The sequence below is a fragment of the Callorhinchus milii genome, unplaced genomic scaffold, assembly GCF_018977255.1.
Source record: "Callorhinchus milii isolate IMCB2004 unplaced genomic scaffold, IMCB_Cmil_1.0 Scaffold4, whole genome shotgun sequence".
NCBI classification, from domain to species: Eukaryota; Metazoa; Chordata; class Chondrichthyes; order Chimaeriformes; family Callorhinchidae; genus Callorhinchus; species Callorhinchus milii.
The window spans coordinates 51,541,171-51,561,070 of NW_024704745.1; the positions used below are offsets into that span (position 1 = coordinate 51,541,171).

Below are 19,900 nucleotides of genomic sequence, written 5' to 3' on the forward strand. Positions count from 1 at the left end.
TTCAATCTATGACTGTTTGTGGGACATTGCTGTACGCAATTGGCTGCCGCGTTCGCCCACAAATATACAGTCAATTCACTTTACAGTGTGTTCTGTGAAGCGCTTTGGGACGTCCTCCCGACGTGAAAAGCGCTATATCAAATGCAAGGATTATTATTATTATTATTATTATAGTGGTGCCAAGGCTAAATCCTGGCTACGATCCAGTTTGCATAGACCAGGAATTTAACCTGGGACCTTCCTATCTGAATACATTTGAAACTGGGGAAATTTGGACAGCAGATTTTGAACTGGCTTAAGCAAACATCCCTGCTGCTTGTACAGAATACCAAAACACACAAAACTGCCTCTGTATTTGATTTAACATAAACAGGGCAATACCTGTCTGAAATGATCACTGGGAAGTACATGAAGATCCTCCCCAGATTCCTGGCTTTCATTTTTTACCTTTCTTTGTTAAATGCCAGGCAATTGACCATTCAGCTGATTGGGATGGGTAAAGCGTCAGAGTGTCGACCTATACTGTAAGCTCAAGTTTTGTTATAGGCTTGAATCCACAATCATCCCCCCCCCCACTCCCACAAGATGAGAGTGCTACCTACTGAGGCAAGTTGACATATTGTTACGTTTGTTAATCCATCCAAATAGGGTTTTTCAAACACGTAAATCAAAATAATGTGTCTAATTAGTGAAGCAATCACTGTATTTTCAAATACAATCAAAAGCGAATGACTTCAAGTCGCTTACTGTTTCCTTTGTATGTGAACAGACAAGAGACGATCAACTTGTATCTAAATCTTTCTTTGTTAATTATTGCAGATTCCTCAGGAATTATGTTTCTATCAGATTCACAGAACTATGGCTTAGTAAGACTTGTGCAATCAGTGGAATCTGAAAAGGCATCTCCCAAGTTATTATTATTATCATTTAAGTGCATATTTGTTGAATCAGCCACAATGACGGTGTAAAACTCTATTTATGACACTAACAATGATTGAAGGCATTTCAGGAATATGCTCACATTCATAGACACAAACAGAACAATGTCATTTCTTGCAACGAAGTGTAATTTTAGTGCAAACTAACATTTAATCATAGCTACTAGAATCAATACTCGTGGCTTTATAATTCAACCCCATCAGTTGTGGGTCAATAATCTTAAAATTAAACACATCAAATTAATTTGTAATATAGCAACCAAAAAAATTGTCAGATAACTAAAGTTGATCAACTAGAAATGATCCAGATTTAAAAAGTCACCACTGTGTTTTTTTTCCCTCTTAGATTTGAAGATAGTGACTTCACAATATCATATTTTTATGATCATTGATTAATACAAGAAAAAAACACTGATTTTAATTAGATGAGATGGCAGCATCTTCCAATGCAGTCCCCCAAACCTAGCCTGTCACCATATTAATATTATAATTTGCACTATGCTGCTTCCCTATTATAAGTGCAATTGGTATGAAATTTTTTACAGATTAGCAGCAACTTTGTTTTTAGATTGGCGTTTCAGATGGGATTTGACACTCAACTTTACACTCAACAAATAAGGTACATGAATAATATTTATAAAAAACGTGTGCCGCGGAAAATACATCCCATTTCCTTTCTCCTCATCCAAAATCCATTTTATGTTATTTCTACACCTTCTTAAAAGCAGGAATCTTTTGCAGGAATCTATAGCTTTAAATGATCTTCAAATGCTCAAATTTCCAGAATATTTAGTAGGTTACAATAAGTAAAAATAATACGCAAGTACAATTTGAAAACTCCCTGATGACTCAGTAGCTCAATGTGCTGTAGCTACAAGGTGTCTCAATAACAATAGGAACAACAACAACAAATTACACTTGTATAGCATCCTTCACTTTGGAAAGACGTCCCAGGGCTGCTGGACAGTCAGGGTTCTTTGGAACATAGGAATTGCTGGACAAAAAAGACTAAGGTTCATCTAGTCAATCGGGAGCAAAGTCAGGAGAGCGCGGGGCGGAGCCAAGGACGAGCTGCAGGTATAAAGCCCAGCCAGGTGAGGAGCCACTCAGTCGAGAGCGGAGTCAGGAGAGAGCGGGGGGGTGGGGTAAGTGACGGGGCGGTGTTTATTCACAAAGTGACGTTGGCGTAACGTCATAATTTTAAAAAAACACAGCAATAACAGCAACAACAACGGCCTGGCAGCCCCTGGCACTACCATCCCAGCCATGACCACACAGGCTGAGGGCTGATGCCTTCCCTCTGATCGCTCACTCCCGGTCTCTGTGTGCACGTTTTGGCTGCCGCCCCGACCCGAGCCTCCCCCTCCACTCTAAATGTCTCTCCTCCCATTCCCTTCTATCAGCTACTCCCCCTCTGTCCTTCTCTCCCACCGCTCTCCACGCCTTCTCTCTCTCCTCGACCCTATCACCACTTTCCTCTGCTCCAGCCTGGGCATCCTCCGCCGGGCCCATCGTGGCTCCCGTCACTGGCTGTCCCAGAGCAAGTGTCCAATCATTTACTCCCTCCGCTCAAACCGCCTCCTTAAGGCAAACACAATTTCCCCCTCCCTCATACGTACCCTCCCCAGCTTTCCACTCACACCACTCTCCACAACCATCTCTCCTGTACACCCCAAAATCCTCTCTGCACCACTCTCTCCTCCCTCTCCTCCCTCCAGCAAACCCACCCGCATTTCCCTCCAAAATGTCCGTTCCCTTTCAAACAAAGCCCTCACCATCCATGACCTCATCCTGGACAAGTACCTTAATATTCTTGGGCTCACCAAAACCTGGCTCTCCCCCAATGACCCCAGCCCCCTAGTTGAAGCCTCTCCTCCAGGCTACACCTTCCACCACCCCCCCCCCCCGTCCAAACCAATGTGGTGGCGGGGTGGCCCTCATCTCCAAAGCCTCCCTTGGTCTTAACCCTACTCCTCTGGCTGCTTCCCTTCCTTCGAGCACCTCACCCTCTTCCATCCCTCTCTCCCACTGAAAATCCTCCTGGTCTACCGCCCCCCTTAGCCCCCCGGCTTCTTCCACACAGACATCTCTACTCTCCTCTCTTTCCTGTCCCTCTGCTCCGAACGCCTGCTCATAATGGGTGATGTCAACCTCCACCTAAACTCCCCTTGCACCACTTCTGCTGACTTCGCTGCTCTCCTCTGCTTCCTGAACCTCACCCCTCACATAAATTCACCCACCCACAACTGTGGCCATGCCCTCGACCTCGTCATCACACATGGCCTTGGCATTTCCGACCTTAGCAAAGTGGACAAGGCCATCTCGGACCACTTCCTCATCTCCTTCTTCTCTCACATCTCTCTCTCCTCCACCAAGCCCTCAACCATTCTCTACCGTCCATGGAAAAGGCTACCCCCTGAAACCCTCACAAAGGCCCTCACATCATCAAACATCCTATCCTTCTGGCCTTCCACCCGCGGAGATCCTGAAGCAGCCATCCAGCTGCTCCATGATCGCCTCTCCTCCACCTTCAAAATAATAATAATCCTTGCATTTGATATAGCGCTTTTCACGTTGGGAGGGCGTCCCAAAGCGTTTCACAGAACACACTGTAAAGTGAATTGACTGTATATTTGTGGGCGAACGCGGCAGCCAATTGCACACAGCAAGGTCCCACAAACAGTCGTAGATTGAAAATGACCAATTTAATTATTGTTTTTTGGAGGGATTATTATTAGGCGTGTGGAATAAGGAAACTTGCCTAAGATTTCGCCCTGCCTGGAATTGAACTCAGGTCTCTCACTTGCAAAACAAATGCTCTAACCACTGAGCTGCAGGACTCCACGTCCCCCTGAAATCCAGGACCATCTCAAAACCCACCCAGTCCCCCAAGTACAACAACCATCTCCGTTGCCTAAAAACCCAAACCCGGCTGCTCGAGGGCAGATGGCAGAAAACTGGCCTGACAGTTCACCGTCAACTGTGGCTCGAGCATCTCTACAGCTACCGCCATTCTTTGACATGTGCAAAAACGGCTTTCTACTCCAATATCATCTTGGAGGCTAAAAACAATCCTAAAATCCTTTTTTCCATCAACCACTACCTCCTCCGTGCCCACCCTCAGGCCTCCTAATCTTCACATCCAATGCCAAGTGTGAGGAGGCCATGGACTTCTTTTCATCCAAAATACACAACATCACCAGGCAGCCTCATCCGCCTGCTTCTTGTCAACCACCACCACCTCTCCGTCCCCCTCACCCTCCCCATCATCAGCTCCTACCACGACCCCCATCCTACGTTCCTTCCTCCCCATCTCTCCCTCCTCCCTCTCACCCACCATCACCTCAATGAAAGCCACCACCTGCTGCCTCGACCCCCTCCCCACCAACTTACTGGTCAACCAGCTCCCCCTCCTCTGCCCACTACTGGCTGATGTCATCAACCAGTCCCTCTCCTCCGGATCAGCCCCTGCCCCCCTCAAAACTGCTGTCATCACCCCCGTCCTCAAAAAAACTTCTCTCGATCCCTCAAACCCAGCCACTACCATCCTATTTCAAACCTGCCCTTCCTCGCAAAAGTCCTAGAACGCGTTGTTGCAAATCAACTCTGCGCACACCTCTCCTCCCACTCCCTCTTTGAACCCCTCCAATCCAGTTTCCACCCTGCCCACAGTATAGAGACTGCACTTGTGAAAGTCACAAATGACATCCTCTCTACCTGTGACCAGGGCTCCCTCAGCCTCCTGTCCGCCGCATTCGACACAGTCGATCACGCCATCCTCCTCCACTGCCTTTCCTCCGTCATCCACCTCAGTGGGACCGTACTCCCCTGGTTCGAGTCCTACCTCACAAACCACCAGCAGAACATCTGCACAAACGGCTTCTCCTCCCGCTCTCACCCAGTTACCTGCGGAGTACCCCAAGGATCCATCCTTGGCCCCTCCTCTTTCTGATCTACATGCTCCCTCTTGCGGACATCATCCGTAGACATGGGGTACACTTCCACATATATGCGGATGACACCCAACTCTATTTTTCCACCTCTCTTTGCGACCCCCCCAACCCCCAGTCCCCTGATGTTCTGTCAGCCTGCCTGTCAGACCTCAGGAGCTAGACGAGCGCAAATTTCCTTCAGCTGAACATTGACAAGACGGAAGCCATCCTCTTTTGGCTCTCGTCAACATCTAAAATCACATGGTTCTCATCTCCTCCACCTACCCGACCTCCCACTAAAACTCTCCGAACCCATACGCAACCTAGGCGTCAGGTTCGACCCCCAATTATCCTTCCTCCCCCACATTCGGTCCCTCACTAGTACCGCTTTCTTCCATCTCCGACAAATTGCCAGTCTCTGACAATATCTCACTCCATAAGCCGTTGAAACCCTGATCCATGCCTTTGTCACCTCTCGGCTGGACTATTCAAATGCCCACCTTGCCGGTCTCCCCTCCACTACCATCCTTAAAATCCAGGTCATACAAAACTCTGCCGCCTGCATTCTTACCCGCATCAAACTCCGCTACCCGATTACCCCAGTCCTTGCCAGACTGCACTGGCTGCCTGTCCTAGAGAGGATCGACTTCAAGGATCAACTTCAAGACCTCACCTTTGACTTCAAATCCCTCCACTCCTCTGCACCCCCCCTACCTCTCTGACCTCCCTCTCCTCAAAATAGTGCCCGTTGCCTTCGTTCCATTGGGTCTGGCCTCCTCCTCGTCCCCCGAATCCTCCGCTCCACCCTCGTCGGCCGTGCCTTCAGCCACTATGCCCCGAGGCTCTGGAACTACCTTCCTCACTCCCTTCGCCTCGCCCCTTCTCTTCCTTTTTTCAGGTTTCGGCTGAAGACCTTTCTTTTCGACCGTGCCTTTGGTCACCTTCCTCCCTCTCCCCCTGGCTCGGCCCTGGGATCCGTTACTATGAAGTGCTCTGAGACGCCGTCCGGCGTGGAGGGAGCTATACAAATCCAAATTATTGTTGTTGTCCCCCTTCTACCATCCTGGTAGTTGCATGCTGAAACAATTGAGATGTTGATAGCAATTAATTCTGTATGGATTAGTCTACCATCACAGTTGAAAGTTTTGGGAACCTTAGATCCAAAGTTGCCTAGTTCTTCCAAGCTTACCACAATTCCAAGCGTACTACATTGTTCTCCAAGTAGACCGTTACCTTATCAACAAACTTTTGGAGGTTTGAACGTGCAACCTAATGATTCTAAGTCCAGCTTTGCAAATCTTGATTGGCTTCTTTTCAAAAAGAAAGGAAGAATATAATTGTTGCTGTATTTCAACTCAGAACAAATCCAGCTAGAATTACATCTCTGGCTAAGAAAAAGTTCCCCTAAAAAATTCATAACCTATTTTTAGCAATTCAGTACTGAGGAAAACATACAAGAAGCTAACAACATTTTATTTTGACAAATGGCCTTATATTGTGCATATTGTGTACAAAATGTAAAGAGGCAAATAACTGGTATGACAGAATGTGTAAATAATTTAAAATAGCAAAGCAGCGGGATATTAATATAGGTTTACACAGTGATTCCACACACAGTTATTTATACCAGACACAGTAGAGTATCACTGCAGCTGACCTTTGGGGGGGTTGGGGGGGGGTCACCCTCACATATACTTTTGTCTTGTCAAGGAAGTGACTTTGTACTCCATTTATTTTAATTGTAGTGTTGCACAGCTGGCAGCATGTGGAGCCAAATATCAGTTGTGTATGATGCAGAACAACTGTTCACTGTGATATGGGAGAGATCCATCAGTACAAAGGGGATAATCTGGTTACCTTCATATGAGATGGGTGTGGTTTATACTGATTCGGAAAAGATGATCAGTTTGTAATTCAGCAAGTTCTGACCCAGATCTGACTTCAGAAAAGCACCAGTAAACTGTGTAAAAAATGCAACATAAAATCCAGTGGCAATGCCTTTCAGCAAAGTATAAATAGTAAGTAAGTCAAAGTGACAGTTCAGACACTCACAGTATATTCAACCAACCAAATTATGTATATATAGGAACAGGAGTAGGCCGTTTAGCTCCTCGAGCCTGCTCCACAAATCTATAAGATCATGGCTGAAGGCATCAAGGTTGCTGAGAGCACAGATGGTGCCCAGATCTCCGTTTTGTCAATTCACATCATTCCAAAACAAACGTTATAACAAATTTATTCTGTGAATCACTTTGAGATGTCTCAAGAATGTGATGAGATGCTATATCAGATGTAAGCTTTACTAGTATAATGATAAATGGAAACTCATAGGTTAACAGTCAGATACACCAATTAAATCATACTCAAGAAAGAAAGAGTGAGAGTTCAGTAATCACCAGTATTGATCATGGCTGTTACTTGTTCTCAAAAGATGAAAGCATTTACATTGTGACCAAGAGTTGAGACATACAGGCAACTGTATTTTGATTTTGAGATTATAAACAGCATTGTTACATCTAAAGCTGCATCCTTCTCCACCCCAGATATTATTCTTTTCTTGTCATAATCTCTGGCTTCATTGTTTGATATCAGGTATAAGTGGCAAAAGGCAAAATACTACAGCTGCTGGAAATCTGAAATAAAAACAGAAGTCGCTGGGAACACACAGCAGGTCAGGCAGTATCTATAGAGAGAGAAGAAAGTGAATTAACATTTCAGGTCGACGATCTTTCGTCAGAACTAAAGGGACACTTGCCCTACAACAACAACAACAACTTGCATTTATATAGTAGTGCCATTTCATGTCAGGAGGACATCCCAAGGCGCTGGACAGTCGAGGGATTGCACTCGAACTGCGGAGTAGGATTTGAGAGGGGTGATGTGGGAAGATGACCGAAGGCATGGTCAAAGAAGAAGGTCCTGCGATAGACCTTGAAGGAGACCAAGGGGTGAGGCAGAGGACCACTGCGATGGAATTCCAGAAAGTAGGGGGCAGAAAGGCTGACGGCCCAACCACCAATGGTGGGGCAGGCAGGAGTTGAAGGGATGTGAGTGAATGGCTCAAGTGAAAGATATTATTATGCTTAGGGTTAGGGTTCCACAGAGAACCCCGACAAATAAAGTTGTTTTAAGGTAAGCAAAGCTCTAAAAATAACATTAAAAACTTGGGTAGTAATCCTCTTCATATAAGTAATGAGTAACAGTACTTTTGCCTGCAAAATATAATTACACATTTTACAGTATACAATATTTTGGGAAGCGCTTTAAGACACACTTTCAATATGAAAAGTGCGATAATTGTTACAATTATTATTGTTACTATTTGATTCTAGAGTTAATTTCACCTTAAAACAATACAACTACTGCAGTATGACATTCTGGAAATTAAATATGTGCAAAATTAGATGGAGCTCTTCAAGAATTAAAGTAGTATTATAAAACCATTAATTATGATGATTAATGAATGGTTAATTATTAACCATTTAATTAATGGTTAATTAATTAGTTAAGGGGGCAAAATATAGGACGGGGCAGCGCAAAACCTGGGCCTTTGTTTCAAATCAGGGCCAGACTAATGGTATAAAATTCTTCTCTTTCTGATATTTCCAATGAATCAAAGTCAAATGAGTTTTGACAACCCCATCCAAGGTATCAGTGAGCCACAGCATAAACTGTCCATTGTTAGACATGAATTGATACTGGATTAGCAATCTCATTCAGAGCAAACTTAAATTGGGAAAAAGAAAAACTCAAGGTCTGCTCTTCTGAGGTTGGAGTACATTAGGGTTAATCTTATGCTGATCATTAACAACAGCAATCTATTTGTTCTTCTTTATATTGGGATTTCTTATGATAAAGATTTACCAAATATATTCTCTATTTGCATGAAAATCACCATTGATGGGTAAAGGGAGCTTCACTCTAGTGAAGATCTTAATGCTTAAATTAAACTTAAAAAGGTTAGAAAATATTCCCCATTCCACCAGCACCAGCAGCACCAGCTTTCCAAAACCCTTACCCACAATTAAATGAAAAACCAACATTCAAAAAATAATTTCACAATGCTCAAGTGAATATTTAATGCATATTGACTACTTCTATTACAGCATCACAAACATGTAGATTTACAGTATTTTCACGTGCACCGTATTAGACCATGTTAACTGTAGGAGTTAAAACCCTTTGTTGCCATCCTGTTTTCCAGGGGTGGGTATGGCAACTCACTCACCTGCTGACTCAACAGTTTCCACTTCCTTGTTTTTTCTTACTTGGCTCACGGCAAACTCTGAAGAGAAATTCTGCATGTCTGTGGCTTCTGGTTCAATGGAATCTCTGTCCGTATTTAAACCTTTACAAAAACAAGATATACGTTAGTGTGTGCCCAGTACATTCCAGCATTAAAGGATTGCGAATGTTAAACAGGAAACTCCCAGGTTCAGTCTGCTGACTTAACTGATCCCATTGGGCAATAGTGGAACATTACAATTAGCCTCAGAACCTTTGGGCCACGGAGGTTTCATGGGAAATCAATCGCTTCTACATAGTATTTCCCCAGAAAGCAGGAGTATGTAGATGTTATGGAAGGAAATAATCAGGTTTCCTTGTCATATTCCTCACAATTGAACACTTTTAAACTCACTATCTAGGCTCACACATGAGGCTACTGGAATGAGACTTAGAGGCAACCAATGCTAGCAGAAGCACACATAATAATAATAACAATAATATAAGGTGAAATAGGAGTTAATTAGTGAAAAACACCTGGAATCACCATAAATTTCTGAAGACATTTTCATTTTCTCTTAACTGCTCTACGAAACAGAAAGTTCAGTAAAGTTTTTTGATATTTGGCCACAGTGAAATCTGGCCAAATATCAAAAAACAATTATATTTATATATTTAACACCTGCCAACTATGAACTTGCTAAACCTGGAGGACTCCATCTTAAACTATTTGAAGAAAGGATTTCTAAGTAAATAATCAGCAATTTTATTTCCTAATAATTAATTCTAAACTCTAAATGCAAATCAGTATAAGGAAAAAAGTATTTGGAAGCTGTTTCTCTAATTACCTCTATTCCACACAGGTTTCATACATTAGGAGTTTTCATACTTTGGGCAAGGTCAATATCTTTGCAATAGGAATATACAGGACCGGAAAAACAGAAAAGACCGTCAAGGTCATCTGTATGGTTAAATATGTGGTTAAATACATACAAAAATAAAACAAGAAGGTTTCTTAATGGCTCACTGGGTAAATGGATGCCTTGAACTGCACACACTAGAAAGGTCCCAAGTTCTTTCTCTCTCTGGTTTGCACCGAGTTAACTGAGCTGGGCAGCAGGTGGCGATAATATAATTGGCTTTGGTGCCTCCGGGTTAGGGAGCAGAAAAAATAGGATAGAGCCTCTATGTTTACATTCTATCAAACATAACTATGCCCCAACACTTGTTAATACCGTAACCTTGATACCAAATTAATTGAAAGCAACAGATCATTCCCAGTTAATGGTTCTCAAAGTTATCTCTAGTTGATTTCAATTTTCTCTGCTCTTTCTAAGAATAGTGCACCTGAAATTTTACCAAGGGCCAAACAAATTTTTTGTCAATTCTTGCATCGCTTCTTCCGCTGTCACACGGCTGGATACTTTAACAACAACATTTTCCAGGATAACAGTAACACCTGAAATAAATCCTTTGACTGCTAGACAACACATACACATATTTTCTTAGTGAATATCTCCATGCTCTCATAATAATAATTCTTGCATTTGATCTAGTTATTACACCCTTATTACATCCTCTCACTTGCGAGGCGAGTGCTTTAACCAATTTGCTGTAGAACTCTACATTTCTCAAAATAACAGGTAAGCACAATAATAGCCCTTGGAACTAGAAGGTTCCTGGTTCAAACCCCAGTGGGTCCATTCAGCTATTCACCTGATTGCGATCAATAAATGAGAAGTATGTCTAAAAATATCCTCCTAAGAGGAGAGGCAAACAGAAATCTCTCGAGCTAAATTGGCTCTAAATCTCAGCAATCTAAGGTAGATTTAGAAAGTGAAACTATGCAAGTTTTTATGATTAACTGGAAGGAAGAGAAAAATATTTTTTCTCTAGATTGTAAATATTTTGCATCATCATACATGCACTGAATGTGGCAGACCTCCTGGGAAATGTAGTTAATAAAAAAATTTTCAAATGGTAGAAATATAAGCAGACATATTTTTTGCAATTTTCTCCCCTCTTCTGAAAATGTGGAAGTCAACTCATTTCAAATGTAAAGCCAAGTCCAATCCTATTGTCGCCTAATGCTCATGCATATTCACTTTCCAGCAGGAATACCAAGGAATATTAGTTTAGTAACCAAAGGAATACCAAAGGAATACCAGGAGTAGAAACCTACCTTATTTGTGCCCTCTTTAGCTCAGGGCATTGAAGCCAATTATAGTGCCCTGCTTCCCTGGTTAAAATGAACAAACTTGGCACAAGAATGGTCTGAATTATTCATTTTCACACCGAGTAGTGGCTTTACCAACCTTGTCATAGGGAAGGCTTAAAAAAAGGTTTGAGTATGCATAACCCAGCTCTTCACGTTGAGGGACATTGTTTTGGACTGAGAATCAGATGACAGAATAAGAGTGAGTCTCTTTGATTTCCTTGTTGTTTGTAAACACCGTGTACTGCACAAACTCTGAGCATGTTAAACTGGACAGGCAGCTTTGAATTCTAACCCGATAGATTGACATCTGGTGAGGTTTCCATTCTAGTTTCTGTCAGATTTCTTTCTCCAGACATCTCTTTTTTCATACCTCCCGATGGATCCAAAGTAATTGCGAGACCATCAGGAACAATCTTTGGCACCTCCTGATGTGCTGGTACTGGAACTGAATGCGTCAAAGTAACAAGGTTTAGTTTTGTGTAAAGAAACATTGTTAAAACATGTCAAATTACATATACAATGTTTGTTTTGAGCTCAAGACCCAAGGTGGAGCCTGAATCCGCAACCCTCTGATCAAGAAACAAAAGTGCTACCAACTTTTACTAGCTGTCAGTGGAAGGCTTCATCTGTGCCACTGTATCTAAAATCGAAACGGTGTTACTTCTTGGAAATGGCTTGAGAATCTGCAGCAATCAGATACTATTCCTATTACAGTATTTGGCATGAATGCCCATCTCTCTCTATAGCATTGATTACTGTATTCTCTCAGATCTGTCCTAGAAACAACCAGGCCAGAAATATGCATTCATGTGCAATTTTGTTCACGTTTTCACCTTCTGGCTCCTAAATATTCCGAATTTAGCGATGTGAGCAGTTAAAACAGTAGGATTGTTTAGTCAGAAAAGTGGAATATAAATCCAGGACATTTATTCCATGACTTTAGCTTTAAGTTTTCTCATGTAGATTTCTGGCTGTGAGCTTTGCCTGGTGGGGGTGTGAGGAGGTGATCCCACACCTGAGAGTTGAGGTCTATGATGAGGCAGCTGTCAGTTTGCTGACAAAACAGATATGTTTTGTCGGGGGGATTGATTGTTACCCTCCGCAGAGGCCACATGCCGCATCATGCTGCCTTTAACATTACAGAACTGCAGGGACAGATAGCCAAGAGCTCTCTTCTAAATGCAGCTGCTGCTTTTACATTAAGCCACCTTGTTCCCATTCCCAGTTTCATCACTATTATTTTAGATAGTAGCAATCAGGAAAACAAGGCTCTAAAAAAAACAATGACATAGGTTTCGTGCATTGCGACCTTTTGCTCTGGCATTGTCTCTTTCCCTGCCAGCAATGGAGCTCCTTGTGGAAGCAACAGGAAATTCAACTCTTATTGGACTTTTAGTGTCAGGACATTTGGCAGCTGATAAGGACAATTTCAAGCATGGGATCATTTACAATCTGAAAACTATGTGGACATGGTAAATGTTAGCTACACCTTGATTCTAAGCTGGGCTTTTAGTATCCAAATGTCTCCATAACATCAAAGGGGTGTTTCTGTATTTAAGACTGAGCCCTTTCTTCCAGCTGTGTGGACACAGAACTGGGTTGAAGGGGAATCACTCACAGGCAGCACTCACAACACAGTACCAACCACAAGAACTTTTAATTCTTCTAATCTTTTTGGAGATTTGAGAAAGGTTATTACAAAGTCTGTTGTTATTACAAAGGTCACCCCCTTTCCCCTCCCTTCTTCCCCCCTGACTCCAGCTCGGGTCTGAAATGCTGTACACTGTCCAGCACCTTGGGAAGTCCTCCCAACGTGAAAGGTGCTATACAAATTTAATCTTGTTGTTGTTATTCCATCAGCACTGAGTAAATGTACATAGCTATGATTGTTTGGTTAAATAATTCTGCTTCTGATACAATGTTACTTTGTTACTAAACTAATATTTGCTACTTACTGAAAGCGATGTCTTTGAAGGCTGACATGAAATTATATTAAATTATTAAAAGTTATGTTGTTTCCCTAAGCGGGAAGATTGTGTCATTGGAGAGAAGATGCACTTAATAATAATAATAATCCTTGCATTTGATATAGCGCCTTTCACGTCTTCTAGACATCCCAAAGCGCTTCACAGAATATACAGTAAAGTGAATTGACTGTATATTTGTGGGCAAATGCGGCAGCCAATTGCGCACAGCAATGTCGCACAAACAGTCATGGATTGAAAATGACCAATTTATTATTGTTTTTGTTTTGGAGGGATTATTATTAGGCGTGTGGAGTAAGGAAACTTGCCCAAGGTTTTGCCCTGCCTGGAACTGAACTCGGGTCTCTCACTTGCAAAGCGAGTGCTCTAACCACTGAGCTACAGGACTCCACGAGGATTTTGGCAGTCTGTGGTGTGAGATAGTGGCAGAGCCAGGCGATGTTAATAATAATAATAACCCTTGCATTTGTATAGCGCTTTTCACGTCGGGAGGACGTCCCAAAGCGCTTCGCAGAACACATTGTAAAGTGAATTGACTGTATATTTGTGGGCGAACGAGGCAACCAATTGGGCACAGCAATGTCCCACAAACAGTCATATGGATTGAAAATGACCAATTTTTTTTATTATTGTTTTTGGTTTTGGAGGGATTATTATTAGGCGTGTGGAGTAAGGAAACTTGCCCAAGGTTTCGCCCTGTCTGGAATTGAACTCAGGTCTCTCACTTGCAAAGCGAGTGCTCTAACCACTAAGCTATAGGACTCCACTATTTGTGGTGGAAAAGTACAATAAAATGTTAACAATGCATTTTAATGTTTAAGAACTTGATATTTCTACATATAAGAACCTTTTAGTACGTAGTCACAAAAACGCCATCATATTTGTTTACCTTTAATGAATTTACAAATAAAAAATATTTGTGAAGACATTCTTAGGGAGATACTGCATCAATCATTGTATCATTATATGACTGACCAAGGCCATGAATCCCCTGAAATTTTTTTAAAAATTGCAGATTATGTTCTTATTGGAACAACTGGTTGACATGTATTTAGTTGTCCTCTTGCAGTAATGCATCAATGGTGGAAAATGGCATGAGGTGTAAGATTGTTGAAGGGATCAGTAAAAAAAACTCTCTGATAATTTCAGTGAAAGTGCCTTAAAAAACACTGCTGTCAAGGCTTCACTGCCTTTAAACAAGGCCCAGAAATGTAGCAAGAGTTTGGATAGAAAGTCTTGACTCAGATGTCGCAATGACCGCTGGTGATTGGTATCTGCTCATGACTGCTAACAATTCAAGAGCAGATTAATGGACAGCCATCAGGACAGAGAAACTCTCCCACAGAATACCTTAATCGATGACCCATCTTCAGGCAAGGCTGCAATCAGAAAGATCTCAATAAATAGAAGGGAAAAAAATGACTGTAAAGATTTTTAAAAATATTTTACTTTGGTCACAGTTGTGGTTGTTATATTTATTTTATTTTAGTTGGTTAGGGTTATACTTGAAATGTGTAGTTTTAAGCTGTGAGCTTAAAATGACCAGAAGCAGTCAACCCACAAAGCAGCTATCTCTTTGAACAATGGCACTCACTGAGCTTTATCTAGTCGGGCACACTATTGATTTGTTTACTTTGATTATTAAAATTATCACAAAAATAACGATAAGTCACAAATGGATAAATATTTTTGATTATGTTGACCAAAGTGGAGCAAAACAAATGATTGCCATCGTATCTGAGCCAGTTACATTTTTGTTTCTGCCTCCAGTACCTATTCCTTTTCGCCCTCATCTTCAGCAACAGGCTCTGGGACACTGTTTAACTTCATCTCCAGTTTGTACAACTGCTGCAGCTCGTCATGGAGTTCACTCTCCAACTCTCGGTTATCTTTCAAAAATTCTTTGAATCTTCTCAAACAGTTTAAATCCTTCAAAAGAGAAAGATAATTTAAAGATGATTTATAATGATAAAATAATAATCCTTGCATTTGATATACTACCTGACCACATTGTTGAGACGTCTCAAAGTATGTCACAATATACTGTAAAATTAATTGACTGTACATGTTCTGAGCGAAATGCAGCAATCAATTGCGCACAGCAACTGTAATTGTGATTATAATTATAAGGGAGTGTATATCATTTGCTAAAAGGCATGAAAACAGGAAAGGTGATGAATAGCACTCCCTGGCACCTTATTAAATTGAGCACTGCCAAGCACCCACCCTTCTAGCTGCTGGCACTAAACTAAGCAGATTAAAAAAAAGTTGAAAATGATTTAAAATACATAGGGAATACCAATCCAAATACCCTTGGAAAAAAATAAGATTCGAAAAGAAACTTTTGTATTAAGTTAAGAATATTTTTTGTAGATCTGAGCTTATCTGCTCTGCAACCTGTAGTTTAAAAAAATATATTTTCTAACAATAGCAACAACCTTGCTGGGCAGCTTCTTTACAACAGGGAGTGTGCAAATGCTGTTGTACCTGTTCCTGTAATTCCTTTTGTTCTTCTAGTATGAAACACAGTTCCTGCAGTTTTTCTCTAACTAGTCTCAGTTCAACATTGTGGATCTCCTCAGCATTCAGCTCTTCATCCGACGCATGGGCATCATCAACCATATCCATTCCTGATATTTGAACTTTCCAGCTGGATGATATAATCTATTGGTCCAACAACACAGGAAGACTATGTTTAGTCACATTACTGAAACATGCTCCAATAAAGTATTGTAATTAACCCTTAATATTAGTTATTAACACACTACAGTCAACTCTCTTGTATCACTTTAGCACAGGAAGTTTCTGAAAGCAGCCAGTCTATCTGTTCTCTCTGCAGAAATTATCGTTGGAGTGGATTGATTTAGATCAGGTAAGAAATCAAGTATTTGATTGTGTAGATGTCAAATTAGGACAGCATGTGATTGAGCTCTGATGCCTTCCACCTATGGTTGAATATGTTGCCAGTCACTGTCTAAGATCACACTTAAACAATTGCCACTAACATGCATAGGCACAACATTTCACCTAATCTTAGCCATTAAGACCATTTTTTCTTAAAATTGATAATCATAAGAAATTGTGATAAATTTTGTACTGCAGTCTTAATTTAGTGGCCAGTTACTTTTAAGAACTACCAAAACCAGATGCCTTAAACTTTAAGAATTTAGTCTACTTCAGTCTAAAAATGTTTTAAATTTAAGAATTTAGTTTTAAAGGATTTTAAGCCTTAAGTACCTATCTCAGAGGCAGGAAAACTACAGAAAAAGAGACTATATTTGTGAGAATTCAGAACAGAATATTATCATAATAATAATCCTTGCATTTGATATAGTGCCTTATTGAGACGTCTCAAAGTGCTTCACAGAATATACTGTAAAGTGAATTGACTGTATATATTTTATGGGCGAAATAATATTGTATTATTAATGGTATAGTAGTGAAAGATTGTTGCATACATACACAAGTCCATATCAGCAAAGACTTCATATAACACAACAATAACGTGAGAACATGTATTTGTGAGCTTGGCATTAGTGTCATAAAACCCACAGTGTACACGTGACTCAGAGCTCATTATTACCTCCAGAACTGAAAGGGCAGCCCAGTCATGGGGGGCAAATAATCCAAAGCCAAAATGGTAGGATGGTCCTAGCTGGACAAGCAGTGGGAAAGCTTGCCAGATAGTGGTTTTAGCTGGTTAGACTCCAGCGACCACTCTGAGTCCCCAAGCCTTGGCTCCTGCCAACGTGCACCTAATACTTTCCAGGATTAGGCAAGCAGGATGAGGGAGAGATCCAGGGAGAGAGTGCACATTCCATTCCAACAATCTGTCTCCGCAATTTCCATGTGTGGGAGGGATGCATAGAATTCTGTTTGGTTTGGATTCTCTTAAGCATGGTGATGGGTTTCGGGATGTGTCGGATACCGAGCTGACCAAAAAAAAAAGTTTGTTTCTATGATCTGTAGCTTTTATAAAAACGATGTCCCAAATGTCTAAAGTGAAAATAGTTCTGAGGCGAAGAAATCAATACCTGTTATGAAGGCATCAATTAAATATCTGTTTTAAGGAGGAGACATTCCAAGATAGTACAAATTCATCACAAAATATTTATCTTATAAGCAGTTACCTTTTGTATTATTTTGCTTGTTGTTTTTGTTTCAGCAACGTGTTGAAATTCCTGTAGAAGGTCAAGAATTTTCTGCACGCTGTTATCTAACCATTCGACAGACACACTCATTTCAGTGGAATGCATCAACTCATTACGACATTTAATTACCTGAAAGCAAGCATGACCGTGGCTCAGTATAGATCCAACATTCATCATATTTATACTTGACAGAAAATACCAACTACTGTAAACAAAACATTTTCTATTAAGACAGTCATTTTATGCTGGATCTAAAATTGGGTGATTAGTTCATTTGAAGCCTTGGATAGGTCGTAAGGGAACGGGCTGATAAGTGGAATGTTATTCAGTGTAGAAAAATGCATAGAAAGAATACTGTATGAACTTACTGTAGGTGGTTGGAAGATAATTTTTATATAGAGTTGCTGGAACGTGAAATACTTTATCACAAATAGATGAAAGTGGATGCGTAGCATTACTTAAAAGGGATAGATAATTAGAGGAAATATAATATTAAAGGATGTGAGAAAAGTGTAAAGGAATTAGTTTAGGCTAGATAGCTCCAGCGGAGTAGTTAGAACCAGGAACATTATACAATGGGCTGATAGTTTCCTTCTGTGCCTTAAATTTTAATGATTCTATGGTCACAAGTAATTCAAAGAAAAAAGAAAAAATGAATCCGAAAGGTAAAACATTAACTACAGTTTTCTTTCTTACCCATACTTTGCAATGTGTTTACTACCTCAATTAGTTTTCGACGTTCAACAAAGCTGAAGTGATCGCAGAAATTAATGAGATTTAAAAGAGCTGCAACATCACAATTTTCTGGTCCTTGTTTATTCATCTGCCCACGAGGCATATAGACCTACAGAAAACAAACCGGTTTTCATCATATCATTTTGCACCAACAAAAGATAATAAAAAAGAAATTGACGTACACACATTTACTAAAAGGCTTGTGCTTTAAAATCTCTTGAGGTGTTCAATAGCAAGTCTTGATGTAACTCCATGTGATCTCAGATGCTTCCCAAATTTGATTACTTTGATCAAAATTTCTATTAATGTGACAGAAAACAAAACTTACCACTTTGCAATATCTAAGCAATCAGCTTATTTCTAGAAAAGTTTTAGTTGGAAATGAAACTGAATATGATTGTTTTTAGCAATATAAATTAGCTCAATTTGTTTTAAATTGATATCAGTTATACCAATCTGCCTTCCTACTCCATTCCTCATTCCTTTTTCTTTATTATGCTCATTATCTACATAAATCTTTCTTATCCCCACCAGCTTCTCCCCAGACACCTCCAAGTTTCTAAGTTTTGCCTTTTCTTCTATTTCTTCCCTTTCTCGATCAATGTTACTCTTTTTCCAATGAGGCTTTCTCAATTTGGTTTTCCTTCCCCTTGTTGCTTTTAAAACTATTTAAGTAATGCGTATCTAATAGATAATTAGAGGAAATATATTATTAAAGGATGTGAGAAACGTGTAAAGGAATTAGTTTAGGCTAGATAGCTCCAGCGGGGTAGTTAGAACCAGGAATATTATACAACGGGCTGATAGTTTCTTTCTGTGCTACAAATTTTACAGTTCTAATATATAGGCCTGTTTTTAAAAGGATAACATGCTCCTCAAAGGAAGATAATCAAAGTTACACATTGTAATTAAGAATGGTTTCCTCAGGGAAACATTGTCCCTTAATAAAAAGGCCCAACCAAGCTTACAAAACCAAGCTTGCTGCAGTGCACCATGCAATATTGTACACCAAATCAATGCATGTTTCTAAATAGGTAGAAATTAATATTTATAAATGCATTAAATATGTAACTTTTAGAGGAAAAAAATTATTTGCTACTTAACAAACAGAAACAAAATATTTTATGACATTAGGCATTAACATTCCCCCACAAAATACACAACTTTACAGTATATCCTGCGGAACGCTTTGACACATCTCAATGACATGATAAGGCATTATATCAAATACAAGTATTAACATTATTATTATTATTATTGTATCATGAATCTAAAGAAATTGTATTCAAATCTTAACATATTTACTGCCATCTTCCGGTGAAATTAGGAAATGAGCAGATATTATCTGTTCTTCAGATGAAACGTTAAATCAAGGCCCCAGCTGACCATGCTGCTGATTTAATTGGATGTTAAAGAGCCCATGGCAATATTTCAAAGAACAACAGAGTTATTCTGGTTTCCTGGATCATATAATTTCCAAAACACATTAATTGGTTATTTATCTCATTGGTGTTTGTGATACACTGTTGGGCACAGATTAACTGTATTAACAACAGTCAGTACATTTCAAAGCAAATCACTGTTTGTAAAGTTCTGAGAAGTTTTGACAATCTTACCCAACCTAACCCTAAACCTGACAAGATGCCAAAGTATCATTTTTAGAATACCTACTGATGAGACTATTAAGCGATTAAGCATCAAACTCAGTAAATAGTAA

The 19,900-nt window shown here is 40.4% G+C and overlaps 1 protein-coding gene across 2 annotated transcripts; it reads right to left on the bottom strand.

Moving 5' to 3' along the window:
- Positions 1-9,127: 9,127 nt before the first annotated feature.
- Positions 9,128-19,537, bottom strand: si:ch211-91p5.3 (uncharacterized protein CXorf38). 2 transcript variants are annotated; one of them, XR_006085036.1, is made up of 7 exons: positions 19,489-19,537; positions 18,170-18,292; positions 17,428-17,577; positions 15,785-15,961; positions 15,071-15,226; positions 11,683-11,757; positions 9,128-9,218 (listed from the first exon to the last, which is right to left on the bottom strand). XR_006085036.1 is itself a non-coding variant. In XM_042334510.1 (6 exons), exons 1-5 carry the CDS (start codon positions 19,492-19,494, stop codon positions 15,071-15,073), a joined length of 612 nt encoding a protein of 203 aa, XP_042190444.1. In that variant the 5' UTR covers positions 19,495-19,537; the 3' UTR covers positions 14,569-14,676. The 2 variants fall into 2 exon arrangements, 1 of the variants encoding a protein (XP_042190444.1); XM_042334510.1 differs by lacking the exons at positions 9,128-9,218; positions 11,683-11,757 and adding an exon at positions 14,569-14,676.
- Positions 19,538-19,900: the final 363 nt, after the last annotated feature.